Raw genomic sequence first — 23,133 nt, 5'->3', positions numbered from 1 at the left:
CTCGCCAAAAAGAAATCATCCATATAGTGTCAGCATGTGACGTTCTGTATGCCATGTGAATAACCACTGCAAAAACGAGCTGAATCATTCCAACAATGCACACAAGATTGAGAATCCTATCGGCAGCACCTTATCCACATACCACTGCCTTTCAAAATGTATGCCTAGTAGTTGAAAATTGTCAAGCGGCTCTGTGGAGCAGCCAAAAAGCCGATTTTACGTCACACTTTGACATCCACACTTCCAGGCCTGCCATCACCGCCAGTGATATGGCCACGTTCACCGACAAATTTGACACTGAGGCCACCTCTGTACTGAAATCATTCACTGATTCCCTTTTTCTGGCCATGATAAATGCAGGATTAAGAGAAACTGACCTTTTTAGGGACCACCATGATTGCTGATACCAATAAAGCCTCCATAGGTCTGTCTTCAAAGGGACCCGCCATACTGCCTTCCGAAACCTCATTCTCCAGGTTTTTCTGCACTGTCTTTTTGTGTTCCTTTGCTGACCAAAGATTGTCTGCCCACCTCTGAACCTGAGGGGACTCGTATCCCAGTTGAAAACCCCAACGAAAACCGTCCCGTAGTGCCCTCGCCTCCTCCGGATGATGGTAGGAACTCATCCAGTATTCCAGCCTTTCGAGTTTAACCAGATTATAAACCTTTTGCCCTAGATCCATCCCTGCATATGGCCCTCCATTTAACTAGTGCCATCTTCCTTTTCCCTTGCACTGCTTCCTTGATGCACTAAAACAGAGCAGTCAGCCCCCACTCCTGCTTGTATACTGTGGAGAAGTGGAGAAGTGTGGCTCACTGGTTAGAGCGGCAGACTCTGAAGCAGAGATCAGGCCCGGGACCAGGGTTCAAGTCCCGACGCGGCAGGCTCTTGAGCTCAATGTCCGCGGACTCGATAATTCTCGCCTCGGCGCCTACTCTAATCATGGGTCCCATGCTGCAACTCTGGGCAATAGCTTGCTTAATCTCCACAACGGCCCCTACAACACTGGGATGCCTGGCTTCACCTTGGGGGTGCCCAGGAGGGGCATCTCACAGGGAGAGCCAGGAAGGGTTCCACAGCGTTATACAGCGCCGGGACGCCACGTTGCGGCAGCTGTGCGCTTTACAAAAAATACACTACATGTTGTATTCCCAAGCCAGTGGTTTAACTTTTACGCTGCATCAGCCATAATCATGCCAGGTAAAAGCATATGTACTAACAATTGCCACTAACTGAAAATTGCCACAACTCTCCCTGTCACCAGATCACCTGAACCACAAATGGTGGCAGGGAGCCCAAATAACCCCCGCTTTATACCTTGGACTGTAATTAGGCTATGAGTGCAGCCCAAAACAAAATGGAAGTTCTGGACTGTGCCACCCTCCCATTCTACTTGTGGGGGGGGCAGACAGTCATGGCTTGCTATTCTCCTCATCTCCTCATCTAGAGACCGTTCCTGTGCCGCCTCTGCGGCCAGTTCCTAGGCCGGTCCATACTCCGGAGCAGGAACAGGTCTGAGCCGGTCCGGGACAGGAACAACTTCAGACTGCGCGGCCGGTGTCTCACTCTCAGGATTGGCTAGGGCACTAGTAGACAAGGGGCTGCGACGGCCTCTTGGGTTCCCCCCCCCCCCTTCCTCCCTCTCACTCCTGAAGGTATAGTAGTGGCTGACAGTGCGCATGTACGGGCTTGTCATAAAAATTACCAGCCCAAACCCGAACATGCGCACTACGCGTCGCTGTCAGTGAGAGTCTGACTGTCACTCAAACCGCGTTGAGTGCTGCCGCAGCCCGGCCCCCTTCAGCGGCTGATTGCCGCACGCACGCGTCCCAGCAGCGCGAGAGTTGAGAGAATTGCTTCATTTGTTTGCTATAACGAATTTAGGGGCGATGTGGCTAGTGGGGCAATGCCCCAGCTCCCCCAATGGAGGCACCGCCACTGGGGGTTGACCTCCAAGTGGTCGGTTGCCCCCCAAATCCTCCTTCTCTTTGTCTCATAAGAGTGGGCGCTTCAGGGAGTCATGTAGGTCTGAATCTACTCAATAACCGTTTGCGAAAAAGACATAAAACATGTCCCTTCTACTTAAATAGAAGGTTTGTACCCACATCTGCCAACGCGCCTTTTACTGATCCCTAAATATTAACATTTGTTAGATATTGGAACAGAAATCTAATATTTGACATTGAATAAGTAAAGAGTCATTTTCACTATATAGGCAAAATGTATACGTTCATTAAATGTGTTTGCTTTCACAGCGCTGTAGGTCATTGGTTCAGGCTCGAGGACCTTCAGTACTTAAGCAAGGCTCTTCAAAACCTTTTCACACAACTCTATAAGCTACTTTCTTCATGCAACTTAAACCCTGGTTGTTCACCTATGTTTTTAGAGCCTTTTCTCTAGGCTTCCAGCAGTAGCACGTATGACAATCCGGTAGTGCCAATAAATGCATGTGGCTGATAGAGCAAACGACTGGGTACGCTGAGTAATGGGAGGGAGAGCAAGGAGGGGGCTTGTTATAGACCTCTCCTTAATAGACTAATTTCTCATTTGAAAAGGTAATGTTGCTTGTAGTGAACTGTGGTCTGTGGTTGGGCTGTAACACACACTCTAGTTTTAGTTTTGAACTCTAGGTCTTCCTACCCATCCAGCTCTCTGCACACTGGGTTTGGGAGGAAGTGGCGGGACGGGGGGGGGGGGCTCTGGGGGGGAGAAGAATCGGGGGGAGAATCTTCTGCTACGATTGTTGTAGGCCAAGATTTTCTGAGGTGCAGTTTTAGAAGCCAGGACCCTGACAGCGGCCTTCATTACCAACAGGCAGCTGTCCGTTCGGCTTCTCTAGGGATCACAACTCTACTGAGGGTACCTCTCTACTATATGTGTAACTCTTCTGAAGCGTTTCTGTCTAACCCATGGAAGGTCTTCCTGGAGACCCAGGTTTGCAGTCCATGAGGCTGCCCTTGTCATGTTGCGTAATGTTTCCATCGTATTCACTTCCCGAGTCTAACCTCTGCTTTATCCTCCCCCTGCAGGACTATGACGGCCTTATTGTCCGCTCGGCCACCAAAGTAACCGCTGAGGTTCTGGCTGCAGGAAAACGTCTGAAGTTGGTCGGCAGGGCTGGCACCGGAGTCGACAATGTGGACGTGGAAGCAGCAACCAGAAAGGGTGTCATAGTTATGAAGTAAGCACTTAGTCGTTGGCAGGGGGTGGCTTTCAAACGAGGTAGGGGCAACAGTCAAACGTGGTAGGGGCGGATAGTCATTCTATAACCACAATGGGCTCGAGGTGCACAAGCTTACTCCCTCAGATCTCAGCTGTTTTGAAGTGAACTGACAGCAGGTGACTTGAATGAGAGAGTTCGCTCTCTGCAACCTTTCTGCCTCCACGAATAATCCTGAATGATAATACTAACTGTCCGTGGTGAGTCAGTTTTACCTGAGCTGAGCTCTGTGCTCTTTCCCCCTCTGAAGACTGAAGGACCACTTTATGTCCCAACCGTTTGCAGAGTTTTCCATGACCACGTAGGAGATGAAATACGCCTTTCTTTGGGAAAATGGATCCTGGTACTGGAAAGGTTTCACTTTTTCCACCTTAATATGAATTCCCAAGCTTCTGTTTGTTGTCGGTTGAAAATTCCAGTAGGTTAAATCACAACCACCCTAACCTTTGGCTTTTAGAAGGATCTAAATATGGTAAATGTCTGGCTTTTTGTCTATAAACTTTGAACAATCAGTATTAGCTTATCCAAGTCTTAAATATAAAAAATGCCTGCCCGACTGTTTAAGACACACTTCTCTCCAGAACGCTACAGAAGCCGGCAGGACTCCCCAAAATCTAATTTCCATTCTCGGTCTTCTTTCCAGTGTGGTGGGGAATTGGAAGGGTGCCTGTTTAATTAGGTTTTTTCCTCAGTTCTTGCTGTCCTTCAAGGCAGGCACTGAGTAGCATCCCAAGGCAGTAGGAGTAATGCAGCCACTGCTGCACAGAGCTGCTTGTCATGTAGACCGCCTTTACTGTGCACAGTCCTTAGTACTTGGTACTTGGTACTCCCAATGTAAGTCTACACAGGACTGGAAAGTAAACACTCTTGCCGGTATCCTTTGGTAGTCTGTGATAGGACACCAAATGCTTCCTGTTGTTGAAGGCGTGGTGGGCTTTTTCTGGGTTACGCGGCGCTGGCGGCAGGTTAGCCCAGCACCATGTGACTCTGGGCAATAGCGCACTTAATGTTCCAGACGGCCTCCAGCGCCTGGACACCTCTCCGGAGGTAGCTGTGCGCTTTACAAATGCTGATATTATTTATTTATTTATTTATTTATTTTATGAGGACTATGGTATCAAACTCATGGTTTTTGGGGTTGCTGTTCCTCCCCTGCTGAAGACCATGTATTCAGTCCGCATGCTGGGATCTGAAGACTGAACCACCAATGGCCTATGTGAAGCACTTTTGTTCCTTCTTAATGGTGTTCATCGTTGTCACATGGCTAGCACCACGTTTGGTGCCCTCCTGGCCATGATTGTGGCGGACCTTCCCGGGAGCAGGCTGCTTGATCCTTGCTGCTATAATAACCCTCATTTTTACTTGGGATTGTCTTTCCCATTCGTGACGTTGAAAGTATGGCATCGCAGTCTGTGCTATGAGGAAACACCATAATGGACAATTTGCGGTCGTAGCTAGTGTGGCAGCTACTGGTTAAAGCCCAAAAGCTTCAGCTCCTCTCCGGCCTTCCTTTCCCCACCTTCTGATTCTCATTCTCTAGATTGCTGCTCTGACAGTGCCTGCTCTGGGTGCCCTTGTATTGTCCTTTGACTTCACTAGCTAGGTCTGCAAAGTAATGTTAACATAATGCATTGCCCCCACTGGCTTAAAGGATCTTTTTCTGAGAACAAATTCTCACCAGTGAGCAAGAGCATACTCTTACATTTTGGAACCTGCAGGCATGCTGATTGAACTTGAGTTCAGCAGTCACATGTATTGATGCTGCTGCTAGTGCTGGTGCTGCTTGTAGCACTGCTGCTTGCAAGTGACCACAGAACCAGTACCACTACTCTTGAGATCCTTCAATAAGAGAATAAACTACATTTCTTAAAACTAACAAATCTTGTACTGTGTACCTAGCATGTAAAAGACAAGCAACATCCACATGCTGGGTATTTCCTTTTCTGTTTAACTCGGGTGAGGTGCTCTTTTGAGCGGATGTGGGTCCTACACACACAGGTGTGTCCTATTTCATGGGTCTAAAAGTGTCTCTAAAAGTGGGGGTTCTTTGCTGGACAAGTGGAAGATGAGCTCGATTTATAGGGTGAGAACAGAGAATGGAGTGATGTCATTGTGTGTGTGTGTACAAGTCAGAGCCTTCCATTGAACTTAACCTTGTGAAATGGGTTAAAAGCCAGCAGAAGGGTGGAGTGACACTTGTCCTACATATAGTAAACTCCAAATGTTGGTACCATTAAACCAGAAGGAGATAATCAAGAGCTGTAAAGTAATACAGGTATGAGGAAGCATCAATCCTTATATGGCCATGCAGTGCAATTGCTTTCATTTCTCGTTGTACAAACGACAAGGGCCTTTCTCTTAGTGGTTACCTTCGCTGCCAACCTCCTGACTTTTCTTCCTTGCCCTCCATCAACCAGTTATGGGAGTAGTGGTGGCATTAGAGATCCAGTGATGTGCAGCAGATACATCTGGATGGGAGCAGGGGTCTCACCATGAGCCCAAAGGGCTGTCACCCTTACAACCCTGGCCTTCTGTCGGCGTGTGGTCTCACAAGGATGCTAGTATCTGTAACCAGCTGCTTCTAAGGCCAGACCCCAATAAATCCCTTTGTTCCAACGAGATGCTCTCTGGTCATGCCTAACACACCGTTATTGCTGTGTGCCAGTTAATGCATGTCTTGTATTTTAAATATGGAAACCGCATTGAAATTGGAACTGTACAAACGGGAAAAAGAGCATAAAGCAAAGGTGAAATCTATTGGAGATCCTGAAGTACTTTTTGGGAGTACATAATCGAGATGAGAAAGTAAGTTAATCGCAGTGGATTGTTATGTAATTATATTGGGAGATGATGATAACAGTAAATATGTGAAGTCTAAAGAGAGCAGAAATCTGGACGTCTGAGACAAAGGAGATGAATGAAAATTGGAGCAGAAACCTCAGGAGGTCAATGGAGTCAGACCAGATGGTCTGAGTGTCTTGCAACATTATTGTTCTGTTCTAGGTGATTAGCAGAGAGCTTGCACTGCTAGTGCGCAAGCCCTTGGCTACTGGATTCTGCCTCACAAATATCCCAGGAGGCCAATCCATCCGTGCATGCATCGATCCTTTAGTTTGTCTAGCCCAGGGTTCTCCAAAGTCTGTCCTGGGGGCCGAATCCATGGCAGATTTTTTTGCATATCCCCCATTTAGACGAATGTAGTGATTTTGAAACTCTGACATGGATCTGGCCCTCCAGGGCCTTCTTTGGAGAACCCTGCTCTTGAGCACCAGCCTCTGGAAGAGGGCCTGCAGACACACCGCTAGCCTCGAAAGCTAGTGGCCAGGCATGACTTTACTGTTGCAGGCTTAGATATCCGGTCACTCCAGAGTCTGTTTCTTCACAGGGAGGGGAGAGCGGGAAAGCTAGAGAGGGCACCCCACTCTAAGGCCTCTACTCTGTTGTTACTCTCAGATTGCACCATTTTCTGGTAATCTGAGATTCTCTATTCTTTTTCTCTTTTCCCAGCACTCCCTCCGGGAACAGCATCAGCGCGGCCGAGCTGACTTGCGCCATGGTCCTCTGTCTGTCCAGGTCTGTACCTCTCACTGTTCATTTATTTTTTGTCTTTTGATGTTGACATTTACATAAGCCTCATGGTGCTGTTGGCAGGTAGGAGTGTCTCCATACCAACCAGAGGTTTTCACCGCAGGCTGATGTCTGAAGAGGTTTGTGATGACACCTATCAATCAGCACTCTGCCCTGGGCTGCCTCTCAAAAGTGTGAGGTTGGCTGCTGGTTTCGTATGAACACGTGTCATCTGCCGTCATGCTAAATATTCGAGTGGAGAAAGCGAAACATGTCTGCAGCACAGGAAGCGGGTCGAGAGTGTATATGCTGCTGTGCTTGTGTGCCATGATGTCTGTTGCATGCCATCCGTGCTGCTGGTGTATGTCAGCAGTTGTTGCCCCAGTTGTTACCCTTGAAGTGCATCAGTAGGCCTTAAGTTCAACGTGAATTTATTTGTGGATAAAGCCCCAACTGATTCTATGGCTACGTACAATGCCTTAAACATGTTACAATGCCTTAAACATGTAATGTAGTTCTGGGGTTGTGTGGAGTGCCGTCTTCTCTGGGGCTGGCCACAGTATTCAGAAAAAATGCTTATAAGGTAAGAGCAGGCCCTCACAAAATCCGTGTGTCCCTGCATCCAATATATTTCACTATCCGTATCTCTAATCTAAAAGTTGAGCGGAGAGAGTAGCCAACATTCTGTCTTTATTGTTGCTGTTTGCTATGCCTATCTTGCCAACAAAGCGGCACAGCGTGTTAGCGTTAAACAGAATTATTGTAGGTCTGGGTGAAATTTGAATCACGCCGAAGTAATCAGAGTAATTTTGTGTTACTCTGGCAAAGCTAAATTTCAGAAAATTCCCTTTTCATGTAATTTTGTGTAATTGCCGGCAAAAATACCCGCCCTCCCCCTAGTACAGGAACAGAGTGCGAGTGGCTGCTGCTGTTCTTCTCATGCATGTAGTGCTATTTTTTTTCATCCTCGGTCCCTTTTGGACGTAAGGGTGCATTTTGCACTAAAAAAGTAGCGCTAAATTCAGAGTTATGCTCCTCGTATAATTCTGCCAAATCTCACTTAATTTTGCTGTCATTTTCCATAATTATGCTACAGCAAATGACTCGAGTTATGGCCACCCATAAATTACCACATGGAAAGCCCCAACACACCTACCAAAGGGCGAAACGCATATAAACAAGAAGGGTGTGTCGAGCGTAAAAAAAGTTAAGAATTGGCTTCAATAATTTAAGTACCTTCTTTCAACTTTTTGTTACTGATGACTGAGGATAGTGGATTGGGGGACACATGGTGTTGAGCACCCCATCGCTTAACTTGAATGTGTCCGTAATGATTATTTGGTGTTTGTGAGTAGTTGCTACCCAAATGTAGGATAGCACATTGTGTGACCAGTAATACCCACCACTGGATTCTTCTGCCTTTATAAGACTATGTAGTTGATTTCACTAATGCTATAATTTTGTTCAATGTCGTGCTGATTAACCGTGTGATTCAGTTTCAGTTCTTCGACGTCATAAGCAGCGCCGGCTGCGTCAGAACAATGGTGGTGGGGCGAAAAATAGATAAAATAAAATAAACGTACCTTTGCCGCCGCTGCACACCTCTCCTCCGTCCTCACTCAGCACTGTCAGCACCTAGGCTCCCAGATTCTCTCAGCCAATCGAAACGTTACATCAGCAGCATCGTGATTGGTCTGAGCGTCCAGTTTGGCAGCTCAGGCACTACCTGAGAGCCTGGGCATGTTCTCTACCGGGCTGTGCAACATAGACAGATGGAGAACATGCTAAGTGTGTCCGATGATTTGGCCGGCCCAAGAGAGCCTGCCAAACCATCATGCGCACTTGGGGAGTGCAAACCACTACTCACCCTGCTCTGGCGAGCTCAGCCCCACCCCGCCCCGACCTGGCTCTGAGTCTCGCACAGAAAAAGAAAATGAAAATAGCGTTGTGTTATTATCATTTTATTTGTCTTTTTTTGTACTGCTCAAAGAGCAGTGGGGCAATTCTCCTCCGCCTTAGCAGAGGAGCCGCCACTGGTCATAAGGCACACGCCTTACACCTACACAAGGGTCTATGTTGTATGGTAGGTGGACATCATATAACGAGTATTCATTTCTTTAAAATAAAACCTGAGTGTTTTAACTTGGCTTGTTTGTGTATTGACTGCTCCAGTGGCATCGTTGTGGAATCACGAGAGTCGCGCTCATGCCAGGATCGATGACCTTTACCACACAACTTGAGAATGTACAGAATGACCATCTTTCTAGTGCAGTGTCCATGGTTTGGCATCACAAGATCACGCCTGCTTCTCTGGAGAGGCTGCAGGGAGAGAACATAACATGTTTGCACCCTTCCACCCCTACTGTAATTGGAGCAATAACACTCTTTTATTTAGTGGTAAAGATGATTACCTTTTCAGCAAACAGCTGATTTGATTGTTTCAGCAGATTCTTTTTTATTTTATAATGCTCTTTGGGATATATTTATGAAGAGCAACTGGATTTACTACATGCTAACTAGCCAGAACAGCTTCTTATGTGCCCTCCGGCACAGAAATTCTTTACTCATCCAATGCAGCTTGCTATCCAGACCGGTGCCATGGTTAAAGTTTTGGGAGTATACATCAATACCTCTATAATTATGGAGCAGGAGGGCTGGATCAGCCTCTTATAAGAGTTTTTTGGGTGGCTCCTCGCGTTCTTTGAAGATAGTTCAGAATCAAACCGACAGGCTTGAGAGAAACCAATGAGCATGCAGCATTGGCTGATCACAAAAAAATGGCTTAGATTGAGGTGGATAGCACGACTCACCGGGCTATCTGTCGTACATAGAAGAGAAAAAGCGACTGTGTCTGCCACCCAAGACCATGAGATCCGTCTCACTCGTCGCTCCTAGGGGGCACTTCTTGGGGGATGTAGCCTTTATCACTGCTCATTCATGCAACACAACTGAATGATCTATACAACTTTTATACACATAGGGACTAGGATTTATTTTCTGTCTCAGCTGGCATTAAGAAAGCTTGGCATATGGTCCCCTTCCCTTTTTCAATTTTTTTTAAATTATGGGATATACTGTAGCACGGAGCCACATTATGGCAGATGGTGCTAGCCCGCAGCAGTGAAGTGTATTTGCTATGTTTAGAAGTTGATGTCCCTCTTGATTAAACGATGTTATGAACAATGTGCAATCCGGTGGAACAAGCATTGAAGCGCTGCACCCAGCATATGAGGTTTCAGCTGCTATTCCACGGATTTAAACAATGTTGATGAAGCGCACTCTGTGACGCTAGAAAGTCCTCTGTTGACCAAACTGTAAACGTGGTACTGATAACCCTTGCTGCAAATGCCTACTATTATTTTTATAGATTTTTGTTAATTTTGAGGATTACATGCTCACTAGATTTTTGCCATTAATCCACAATTTATGTACTCTATTATTAGGCGTAGTTGTTGGTTATTTTTGACATGCGTAAATTGTCCGGTTATCTTTATATCGTACCTCTGTATTGACTATAATGTACCACTGCCATCACTGTCATTGTGTACCATGCACTGTTTGATCATTAATATTTCATGACAATTTTGACCAATGTTGTTGTGTAGAATGTGCCCTGCTGTATGTAACTACCCTAAGTGAGATGTTCAATTGACTTACGTTCTCCCTGAACTACAAACATAACAAGACCAAATCATGTCCAAGTGCTTCGCCCTAAGGAGTGAAGCAAGCATCATGCAGTTCCTCAATTTTCTACAAGAAACTGAACTCCTGAAAAAGCCTTCACTCAATGCGTGATAGTAAAACACCTAAAATATAGTCTAAATATACACCTAAAATATGTTATGCTTTATTTTTTAGATCTTATTACTGTTCTCATTCGGTCTTATACGAATTCAATAATTTTGAAATGCTTTCCTCCTCTCCTTTTTTTGTTTTTTTTGTTGTTGTTTTTTTTGGTTTGTACTCCTCTCACCTTGAAATATGTTTTTGAAACACACACATTGCTGTAAATTAGAAGTGACCACTCTTGTTTAACTTTACTCCTTTCTGCTGTTTTTGCACAATGTTATTCTCACTTAAAGGTACGTTTCTTCTTACTTTTTAAACCCAAATACACTTTTTTTTTATTTTTTATCCACGATCACCTTGGAGGACAATGTCTTAATGAAGTCCCCTTGCCAGCCATTACTGGGGTGAAGAGCATAGACTGTCCGCTTTATTACCCTATAATTCGTGTTCCATGCTTGCGGATTATGAACCTTATTTTTAAACCTCCCTGGCCTAGCAACCATGTTTTATGCAGGCCAGTCTAATCTTGGTTAGGTTCAGCTGCTAATGTATAAAAGGTTAGCTACATCAGTCTGAGACAATGTTATAATTATTTTGTAGGTTAATATTAGTGGCTTCCATTTTAGACTGTAACTCCTTTGTATTTCTAGACAAACTGAATAATGGAATAACATCAAGCAGCATAGACGGAGGGAAAATCATTTGGCCACTACTGCTTGTATAGCCCTTCAAGGCATTTGCTTGTAATCCCCAGTACCAAGGATTTAGTGAGATGCCCTTCATCTGTAGCCGCGTGCATGCTATGTCTCGAGGGGAGGACTGGGGTATACCTTTATGATAGAGGTATAGTAGTCTTAACAGGGATGTTTCCTGCATGGGCAGTCTCTGTAAGTGCCAGAGGACGGGCTGAAGTGTTATATTTTTTTGGGGGGGTCTCGCTGATCCAATGCGTTAGCATTGCTCGGCGAGATTCTAGTAAAGCTTCCGAAAAGTCTCCCCAAGCTGTGGATTAGACACAGTTCATGTGAGCCAGGCGCGTGCACATCTAACACAATCGGCCTCGGCATCAGACTTCAAAGGAATGTGCTCCCCCACCCGCTTCAGAATTCAAAGGAATGGGCTCCCCCGCTTCAGACTTCAAAGGAATGCGCTCCCCCGCTACAGCAATGCCGAGCGCTTGTTGCTTTATTGCTCTCACTTGAGGCCTTGTTCTGGCAAGTTTAAAACGTCATCTAGAAAATACAATAAATTTACTCCATTTGCGTCCCGTCCATGTTAAACACGCAATTTAATTTTTCTAATTAAACGTTCTCCGCAGCCTCACCCCCACACACCCTCACTTACCCTCTCACCCTCACTCACCCTCCCACCCTCACACACCCTCACACACCCTCTCACCCTCACACCCTCACACACCCTCTCACACTCACACACCCACACCCTCACCCTCACACACCCTCACCCCCCCTTCACACACCCTCACCCACCCCCACACACCCCCTCACCCTTACACACCCACTCACCCTCTCACCCTCACACACCCTCTCACCCTCACACACCCCTTCACCCCCTCACACCCTCTCACCCCCTCACCCTCACACACCCCCTCACCCTCACACACCCCCTCACCCTCACACACCCCTAACACACTCTCACCCTCACACACCCTCACCCTCAAACCCCCACACCCTCACACACCTTCACCCTTACACCCCCTCACCCTTACACCCCCTCACCCTTACACCCCCTCACACCCCCGTCACCCTCACACCCCCGTCACCCTCACACCCCGTCACCCTCACACCTCCGTCACCCTCACCCCCGTCACCCTCACACCCGTCACCCTCACACCCCGTCACCCCTTGCACCCCCGTCACCTTCACACCCTCACAACCCTCACCCTCACACACACACACACCATCACCCTCACACCCCCTCACCCCCACACACACCCTCACACACCCTCACACACCCTCACCCTCACACACCCTTCACACACCCTCACCCTCACACACCCTTCACACACCCTCACCCTCACACACCCTCACACACCCCCACACACCCCCTCACCCTCACACACCCTCACACACCCCCACACACCCCCTCACCCTCACACACCCTCTCACCCTCACACACCCTCTCACCCTCACACACCCTCTCACCCTCACACACCCTCTCACCCTCACACACCCCTTCACCCTCACACACCCCCTCACCCTCACACACCCCCTCACCCTCACACACCCCCTCACCCTCACACACCCCCTCACCCTCACACACCCCCTCACACACTCTCACCCTCACACACCCTCACCCTCAAACCCCCTCCCCCTCACACACTCTCACCCTCACACACTCTCACCCTCACACACCCTCACCCTCAAACCCCCTCACCCTCACACCCCCGTCACCCTCACACCCCCTTCACCCTCACACCCCCTTCACCCTCACACCCCCTTCACCCTCACACCCCCGTCACCCTCACACCCCGTCACCCTCACACCCCGTCACCCTCACACCCCGTCACCCTCACACCCCGTCACCCTCACACCCCGTCACCCTCACACCCCGTCACCCTCACACCCCGTCACCCTCACACCCCGTCACCCTCACACCCCCGTCACCCTCACACACACACACCATCACCCTCACACCCCCTCACCCACTCACACACCCTCTCATGCTCACACACCCTCACACACCCTCACCCTCACACCCCCTTCACACCCCCTCACCCTAACACACCCCCTCACCCTCACACACACCCTCACCCTCACACACCCCCTCACCCTCACACACACCCTCACCCTCACACACCCCCTCACCCTCACACACACCCTCACCCTCACACCCCCGTCACCCTCACACCCCCGTCACCCTCACACCCCCGTCACCCTCACACCCCCGTCACCCTCACACCCCGTCACCCTCACACCCCCGTCACCCTCACACCCCCGTCACCCTCACACACACACCATCACCCTCACACCCCCTCACCCACTCACACACCCTCTCATGCTCACACACCCTCACACACCCTCACCCTCACACCCCCTTCACACCCCCTCACCCTAACACACCCCCTCACCCTCACACACACCCTCACCCTCACACACCCCCTCACCCTCACACACACCCTCACCCTCACACACCCGTCACCCTCACACCCCCGTCACCCTCACACCCCCGTCACCCTCACACCCCCGTCACCCTCACACCCCCGTCACCCTCACACCCCCGTCACCCTCACACCCCCGTCACCCTCACACCCCCGTCACCCTCACACCCCCGTCACCTTCACACCCTCACAACCCCTCACCCTCACACACACACACCATCACCCTCGCACCCCCTCACCCTCGCACCCCCTCACCCTTTGCACACCCTCGCACCCCCTCACTCACCCTCACTCACCCTCACACACCCCCTCACACCCCCTCACACCCCCTCACTCACCCTCACACCCTCACCCTCGCACCCCATCACTCTCACACACCCTCACCAGCATAGCATAACAAATCATAGTATAGCATAACAAAACACAGCATAGCATAACAAATCAAAGCATATGATAGCAAAACATAGCATATGATAGCAAAACATAGCATAGCATAACAATACATAGCATATTATACAGCATCACTCAGCACCACCACAGCATCAATCAGGGGCACCACAACATCACTCAGCGCCACCACAGCATCAATCTGTGCAACCATTCAACAACACCTGGTTCAAATATGTTCTCTCAATGTTTCAAGCTTTATTACAAATGTAACAAAAAGATGTTACTATGTCACTTCTGATGTTGGATTTTCGTCACAATAAAATACACTGAACATAATCTTCACAAAAATTATTTACAAAAGTTTAAGCTATTGCCATTATAAATTACAATAACTTTTATTTAAGTATTAATTATTAAAACAAATTAAATCCATTGTTATTTGTAATATCAAATCAAATCAAAAGGCTTTATTCGATTTTAACTTTAAAATCATAAAAGCATAGAGACAAAAAAAAAATACATTGCATTTTAAAATGAACCACATAATGGCTTTAAATTACACAATTAAAAGATTAAAAAGGACTTTAGCCCTCTCTTTAAATATAACAAGCTTTGGTAATAACATGCGTTCTACGACCTTTAGGCAACATTGAAGGTAACAGTGTCCTAAAAGAATTAGTAGTTACGATACATAAAACTGTTGTATGACGGTTTGAGACAATTAACAGCCACTGAAAAACTATTGCCATTACTTAAATAGGTTCCTCTACCCACTGGGTTGTTGTCAATGCCCAGGGGTCTGGGGGAAAGCGTGTAAGACGTATTGGGGTAGAAGTCATGTAGGTTCCAGGTAGAAATGGTTCCATCGCCCTTTTGAGATAGCCATGTCTCCATGTATGGCACAATGTGTCTGCTCCTAAAACGTATCAGGATCAGATCGCCCAAGATGCCTTTTTTGAGGGGTCCAAGCCAGCCCACCCTCCGGACGCTTATTATTCGACCATCAAGGTGGTATGGTAGAGGTCTGTTTTTAGATAGCCAGAACTTGACCTTGTTCATAAGGTCATGTTGTCTCTCAGCTTTACCTTGTGTTAGTTCAGGGACTCCCGAGAGAACAATTACAAAAGGCGCTGCTTCTGGAGGTAAGTGTATATGGGTGGTGCGCACATGTTTGGATGGAAGGTGACGCTTTGTTGTCGGTTTCAGGGGGGCTTTGGGAATGATAGACGGCAAAGAGATGGGGGTTGGTACTTGAGTAAGCACCGCTTCATGAGATGTAGTCAATTTGGGTAGGTTTGAAGAAGCGGTTGTCGGCGGGCAATGAGTTGTTGCAACGTAAGTTGAGGATTTCAGGAGAGATTTAATTGAGTTCTCCAGCCCCGTCAGCCTCTCCCCCAACGTAGTGATTTTGTCAATCAAGGGGTGTATTAGGAATTTGATCAGATGTTCGATCATAGGCAAAAGGGCCTGATGGGAGGATGGTGATAAGTCGTCCAAGTTATCAACAGGTGGTGGGATAAAGGCCGAATTAATTACAGGTGGTATAGGACTTAGACATGGTTTATCAAGTGTTTGTGACTTAGAAAAACTCCCATTTTCTTTGTCCCCAACGTACTTCCTTTTAGCAGGTGTAGCCCTGGGAGGTATTGTGTTAAGGGTGTTAGTTTTATTGATTTCAGGAAAAGATATCAGCTCCCTTGGACATAATGATGATGATGATGATAAGCTACTGCATTTTAACGTGGGGGAGGGTTCTGCAGGAACGTACTTTGCCTTACACAGGCTGTTTAAATCCTCCAACCAAGAAAGGGTGGATGGTGGATGTGCAATTAAGTCAACCCTGGGAGACCCAACCGGGGATAGACGAGATGCATTTTTACCCACGTCTCTGAACAGGGGGAACAGTTGACTGGTTGTAGTAAGGGGGGTGTTGTCGGACATAACCCCTGTTTGGGGCTTAGGCATGGTTAAGGAGTATAAAAGTCAGGAATTTACCTCCAGTGTAGGTCCCAAACAAACAAGGGGGTGGCCCGTCCCCGGCCTCCTCAGTCCGATGAGGGCCGTAGAGGGCCCGCCCTTTGCCCGGGCTTAGCCCGGCGCTGCCCCACGCGCTCCCGCGACGCGGACACAGCCGGTGATTTTTCAACGCGCCTCCGGGCGCTCCGCCTTCACTTTCCTGGACCTGGGGCACCTGGGAAACGTAGTCTCCCTCCGCTCGGCAGCCGCGTTGGTAGTTGCGGCGTGGGAGGGAGACAGGACAGCAGCAGGACCTCTGTGGACTCCAGGCAGGGTAACGGCAAGCTCTCCCCGCACACAGCTCAGCCCCCCATATCAATACATGTAAGACACGTAAATACAACACATATTGCATTACAAATGCTATAGGTGTCACATTTGCGAAAGTTATAACTATTGGCATTGTAAATGACAAAGCTATTAATTTCGCTATTTTCAAAAACAAAACATACATAAAAAATGTGTCATTTACAATACCAATAGCTCAAACGTTCCTAATGCGAGACCTATTGCATTACAAATGCTTGTTTTTGGAGCATTTTAGTGGACCTTGGGTGGGTTTGTGAAAGCCTATCATGAAAGGGCCCTGTGAGCTACAATGCTTGAACAACCTTGCAGTATAGGTTTTGTGTGTAAGAGTGTTTCACGCTACTAAAAGTGCAGTAGTTGGAGAAAGTATTTTAGTGTCTAGAGGCAAAGTAAAAAAGTTACCACATCGCTCTTGAAATTAAGTGAAATAAGCTTAAGACTTATCTCTCCAAGGAGCAGTCTACCGTAAGCCATCTCCAAGTTACCTTCCTTGAGTCCGCCCTCTAGCCTCCCTGGCTGCTTTTCTTCTGTTTTCTTGACCGGTGGATACAATCATGTTTATTTTGCATATTTTCACCTTTGAAAGGATGCTTGTAACCCCAAAGGGTTTCTTAGTGTTCAGTGATCTCAAAGCTAAACCTGTTCCTGCGATTGACCTGTACTCTCGGTATTATAAACTGGAGAAAATCATTTTTTGACTCTTGCTACATGGGAGGAATACATGAAGTAAGGTGAAGTACAAGAAGAGGAAGAGTGTTCCAAAGAGCAGGGGACAGAACTTAAGTCATACCTCCCAATCATTTTTTTTTCTTTAGCTGCGGATCAAATAGGGGATCCTTATTACATAATCAAAAAGCATAAGAATTGGTCGGATGTGTTGTCCTGTCTGGGGCGGGTATTTGGGTGGGACATCCCAGCAGACCCTCAACTGACACTTCTTCACAGCACGGAAGACATCTGGGGGGGTGGACAGATATAAGAGACACGTCCTGTTCCTAGGCCTCACCTTAGCCAAGCGCGACATCGCGCAGCATTGGAAATCTTCCTCTCCCCCCGGGGTGGCGGCATGGAAAACCGCTTTAGATAAATGTATGTCGGCTGAAGAATCGGTGTTTCAGGCATGGGGTTGCACGGAGAAACATAGAAAGATCTGGGCCAGGTGGGCTAAACGCAGGGGTATCGACCTGTCCTTCCTTTTACAGCCAGCAAACCTAGACCCTATTGAACGACTGGTCATCAAGGACTCCCCAATCTAATGTGCTAATTGGTTGTAGCTGTGGACCTATTCTTTTTATTGTGCATGTATTTATTGTTCCTTATGGGATGTGTGGTGCAGGGTTTGGGGGAGGCGGGTGGGGTGGGATGTTGGATTGAATGTTTCACAGCCTTCCTGGTGAGGCTCTCTCCAGTACCTAATGTTCATGCATTCTGTCATTTGCCTATATGTTGCTTTCTGAGTTTCACCCACTTGGTGTTATAAACTGAATAACATTTTTGATTAAAAAAAAAAAAAGCATAAGAATGGATGTGGATAATGCGTTTCACTTTTTTAAAAAAAATAAGGCGCTTTACCTTAGATGGCTTTCTCTTTTATGCAAAGTAGTTTAAGGAGATCCAAGCCTCAGTTAAAAGCCACCAAAGCCGCTGATGGATCCGAGTGGCAAAGCAAAATTGAGATGCATCCTCCCACTACCATGACGGTTGGCATTCTGCAGTGCCTGCTAGCGAGACCTAGGTTTGTAGCCAGTTGAGAAATCACGCATCGCAGTAGTCCAATCTGGTTGCAATGATTGCCAAAACCGCCCATCATGTACCATCCCAGAGTGAGTTATGGTGTAATTTTGTACGGCTTTTTTCAAACGAAGGAAGCGGGCTGCGAACACTGCAGGAACTTGGAAGGTAGATTGAAGTTTGGCATTTGTTTAAAATCCAGATTATTTATGAGGATTAGGACTGTAATCTAGGCCGTGAGGCCAAACATTGGACGTCCAGAGGCCTACGCTTCAGCCTCCCACAAAACTGCCGCAGTTCAGTTTGAGGAAATTCCTATCCATCCCATACCTAACCTCTACCATACTTCTTATAAATTGCAATGGAGGACCCATCCCCTCGATTCAAAGGTTTCTGAGCTTCATCTGCATATATGAAAAAATGGAAGCCCGGGGACTGAATGAGGCTGGCTGGTGGCTCAACACAGACGTTTAATGAGTGAAAGAGCAAAAACATAGGGACCCCTCAGCCTAAAAAGCATGCTGCCAAGATGAAGAGCTAAGATACCCTTATGCATGTTTAGACAAAAAATAGACAAGCTATTTGAAGACAGTTCCAACAATCCACACAAGCAGTCTGGCATAATTGCACAGTGAAATGTAGACTTGCTGCAGGAAGAGCTAAAACTATCCAAGCATTCATAACGCTAACATTCACAGATGAGGGCAGATCATCATAGCAACCAGGACGTAATCTCTGGTACGCCTGGGACAAAAAACTGCCTATAGAAAGTCCATCCAACCATTGGATTCGGAGTGGAAGCCTAGTGAACGCTCAACATGCAGCTCTAAAAGAATGGCCACTAAAGGGAAAGAGGAAAATTTGCTGTAGCATGGTTGCTCCTAAAAGTTAAGGCCAGGATTGTTCGCCAAGCGAAGGACCACCACCCTCTTTACAGGCCTTACAAATAAAAAAGGTGGAGAGGCAACTAGTTTGAATATTTGCATGCCTTTTGAAATTGGTGTATGATCATGTTGTTCGGCCCATCTGAGATTTCCAGGTATGAGCTGAAAACGCGGGAATGGTACAGAGCACTCCTAGGCCTAGTGGCAGATTCACTAACTGACTATTTCAGTAGCATTTTGAAATAAATAAGAAACTGTTTTAGCGGGGGGAGTTCCAGATGGTCATCAATGGCTCTAGTAGGTTGCAAAGTGTTGTGGTCAATGATGAGGAAGAGCCTTACCTGGGGTAGGAGAGCAGCAGTTTTGTCTGTATGGTGTCTACTGTGTGAATCAGGTTAATGATTTACATCGGTCTTCTCGTACACTATGTGGGCTAATCATAGGTTGTAACCAAGGGGAATGAATGCTTCAATGCGCTCTTGTTCAGTAAACTTTGCGTTTTCTTTTATCCTACTCCTGCACAAGGTTTAAGAAATGACCATTTTGAAGACTTACCTTGATTAGAGTTGTTTTTATTGAATAAGGTCACTTATTTCAGGTTTATGGAGGTTGCCAGAGGTAAGCGTGGAATTGATAACCTTCGGACAGTCTTCCGAGTGAGACGATCACAAATCTGGAAAGTAGTTGGTTCATTTTGCTGTATTAACATTGTTCAGGTTATTTTGTTTAAGGGAGTCTGATAGTGGAGCACTTGGTGTTTGTGTTGATGATGTTTTGGACTGTAGGTCTAAAGGCAAAGAACACAGAGGTGTCTTTAAACTGGACAGAGTGGTGTGGAAGCAGGACGCCATGTCCTTCAGATTGCAGTGGACTGTACTTTGGATTTAATATTCTGTTGGGTAATTTGTAATAAGTTACTTGCTTTCTGCTTCTCTCAAATGAAATATATTTTTGTGAGTTTTTGTATAACTTTATTTAATGGTGAGGCACACTAAATCGGTTACTGCATAACATGGATATCATTATTTCTGGTTCGCTAAAATCTCTGCTCTTCTTATTAGATCAATTTAAAAATTGAAGACCGATCATTTGACTTTCAGCCACTTAGCAATTTCTGGCCCAAGTTGACTTTTCATTTGGGGGCGTGGCCACGAGCCGAGCATGGCGGACGCGTTGTGAACTAGCTCCATCCTTTGCCCGGAACACTAGCTAATTATCCTGATACCCCGAATCCCCCAGACGCCCACTTGAGCCCCCCAAAAACGCTGTGAGCGTGGCGAACTAGCGATGACCAGCCACGAGTCCCGCAAACCATCTGGGACCGAGAGCGACGGATGGCACTGGCGAGGCCTAAATTCCCGAGAAGAGCCGCGGCCTAAATTTGGACGGTGAGCCAAGCTAGAAGGGTGCGGCCGGCGCTACAGCGCGAGGGAACCGGCGGAGCAGAGCATTGCCCTGACAAGCCGAAGTGACCGGAGTGAAGCAGCGTCGGCACAGTGCATACTTGCACAATCTGTATACGAGCAGGGCGGCGCCGACGTGTCCCTTGGGCCGGCGCCGGAGACTCCCTGGAGGTGAGCAGGCGCGGCACCCGGAACACTCCCACCGAAGGGATTGCGGCAGTACAGACATCTTGTGAGAGCTGCAGTAACGCCGAGGACTGACGCGAGTGCTCCACCAAACGCCACAAGGCGCGTGCAGAACCTGAGTGAGCCCCGGGGCCGAGTCGGAGGGGGTGCTCGCTTCCACAGCTGGACCAAGGCAGGAGGCGCCTTTTTGTGACTACTGCAAAAGCCGACATTGCGCTACTGGGACTGAAGCGGCCTTGCAGCGCCCAAAGCAGAGTCCGAGGCCGGGGCATAGATAAACGCATTGGGACAACAACGCAGCGGTGAGCACAGTCGTAGTGCCACACAGAGTGCAACTCAGCAGGAAGGATCCACCACGTGCCTCCGAAATCAATGTTGAGACGCCCTTCCCGAGAGGTAGCACTAGAGGTGAAAAGTGGAGCAACAACCCCTGCCTGCACACTATACGAATCCCTGGAGTGCTGTGGGTAGCGGTCACCCAACCCACTGACCGTTGTGGCGCGCCGAGCCCCAACGGAGAGAGCTGCGAAACACACAGTGAGTGCCGGACTGTAACACTAGCGAGACCTGGCAGCTGAACTAGACGTGCGGGACATTTGCCCCCACGCAGATACGTGTACCAGTGGGAGAGGCTGCGACTAAAGAGCGAACGGTAACCGGAGACACGCAACACCCGCCTTGGCAGGCGAAGTGGAGAAGTGTGGCTCAGTGGTTAGAGGCGGCAGACCCGGAAGCTGAGATCGGCCGTGGACCAGGGTTCGATTCCCCGCCTCGGCGGGTCTCGGGCTCAAAAATTCCACGGAGTCGACAATTCTCGCTCCGGTGCCTACTCGACTCACGGGGTCACACTCTGCGACTCTGGGCAATAGCTTGCTTAATCTCCACTACGGCCCCTCGCGGCGGGATGCCTGGCTTTCACCTTGTGGATACCCGGCTGGGATATCTCACAGGGGAATACCAGGACGGGTTCCCTAAGCAAGCGCCTTGGGACCCCTGGGTTAAAGTGCGCTATATAAATCGAAACACATTTACACACACACACACACACACACATTTACACATCAAGTGAGCAAGTGGGATTCTGCCACCGCCACTCTGCAGACGAGAGCCATGGGGAAACACGGGGCCAAAGTGCAAGACCAGGGCACAAATGCGGACGTTCAGTCCACTGGATCAGACCCGCTGGCCTCCTCCAACATGGAGATCATACCACCGACGGGCAAGTGCACGCAGGACGCAAAGCTGGACCTCATATTGGCCGAAATAAAGGACTCCAGGGAGGCACTGGAGCTACGTATCGATAATATGGCCACTGGCTTGTCGCTCCTCAAGGCAGACCACAACAAGCTAGCCGAAAAGGTCTCGGGAACATAAAATCGCGCTCGACGACCTGATACCGCAGCAGACTGACCACTCCACTAAAATTGAGAACATGGAGAAACAGATTAAATTGCTCTGGGACAAGATGGACGACGGGAAAGGGCGGGCCCGCCGCAATAACGTGAGAATTTTGGGAATACCGAAGTGAAGGGAGGAACCCCACGCAGTTCGTCGAGACTGGCTGAAGAAGATTGTGGGTCCGCAAGACCTAACCCCGTTGTACAGTGTGGAAAGGGCACACAGAATGCCAGCAAGGCCGCCTAGGCCGGGTGCGCCACCACAACCATTGATAGCACGCCTCCTACACTACAAGGACAGAGACTCCGTGCTGAGAGTGGCGAGAGAAAAAGCACCGCTAAGGTATGAGGGTAAGACCATCTCTGTATATCCAGACTTCACTCCGGCGGTGCAGAGAGCCAGGTCGACATTCCTAGGAGTGAAGCGCAAACTGCGGTACAGAAACTTGAAATATGCCCTACTGTTCCCTGCCCGCCTCAAAATAATATACGAAAACCAGTCACATTTCTTTGATACCCCTGAGAAGGCAGCAGAGTGGATGGAGGTGGCTCTGACACCGCCGAATACGCAGGACCCGTTTGAAGAGGACCAAGGTGGAAGGCCTTCACACCAGGAGGAACACCAACGGACTGACACGGGAGAAGAACACGCGAAAGAGTCGGCGGAAAGCGGAGGGACAACGTCGGACCGATCTGGAAAGAAGACGGAGGTAGTCCAGCTGACGAAGGCTGCGCTGGCTGCACACGACGCAAGAGGCAAATCGGACCTGGGCAGCAACTCTGGCACGCACACGGAGGTGTCTGGTTCTGCAGATAGCTTGCAGCTCTTTCCCAACATCACGGCACTAGTGGCAAACTAATTCTGAGTCTGTCCATAGAAGACTCCAGTTGGTAATGTATAAGATTCACGCAGGGTCAAGAGTGCGTTGATGGGGAATGGGGGTCACACTAGCTTAGGGCACGCTGTAGTACCAACAACAGGTCCCGGGCAGGTGTACGTGGACATCACCCCTCCAACGTATAGACATGTTCTGGTTTAACTCTTGCCCACGTTGGGCAATAATGTTTGGACCACGGGTTTTTTCACTTGGGGACCTTAAAGTTAGGGGGTTACACGTTTTG

At 48.3% G+C, this 23,133-nt stretch overlaps 1 protein-coding gene across 1 annotated transcript in view; it reads left to right on the top strand.

Moving 5' to 3' along the window:
* Positions 1-23,133, top strand: part of PHGDH (phosphoglycerate dehydrogenase) — a 166,353-nt gene that overhangs the window by 54,176 nt on the left and 89,044 nt on the right. Inside the window, exons 2-3 of the mRNA XM_086931884.1 lie at positions 3,031-3,182; positions 6,729-6,794. Of these exons, the coding sequence (XP_086788010.1) occupies positions 3,031-3,182; positions 6,729-6,794 (218 nt within the window). The remainder of the gene's footprint in view (positions 1-3,030; positions 3,183-6,728; positions 6,795-23,133) is intronic.

This window comes from Lissotriton vulgaris, chromosome 7 (genome assembly GCF_964263255.1).
Source record: "Lissotriton vulgaris chromosome 7, aLisVul1.2, whole genome shotgun sequence".
NCBI lineage: Eukaryota > Metazoa > Chordata > Amphibia > Caudata > Salamandridae > Lissotriton > Lissotriton vulgaris.
This window is presented reverse-complemented; position numbering and strand designations above follow the sequence as displayed.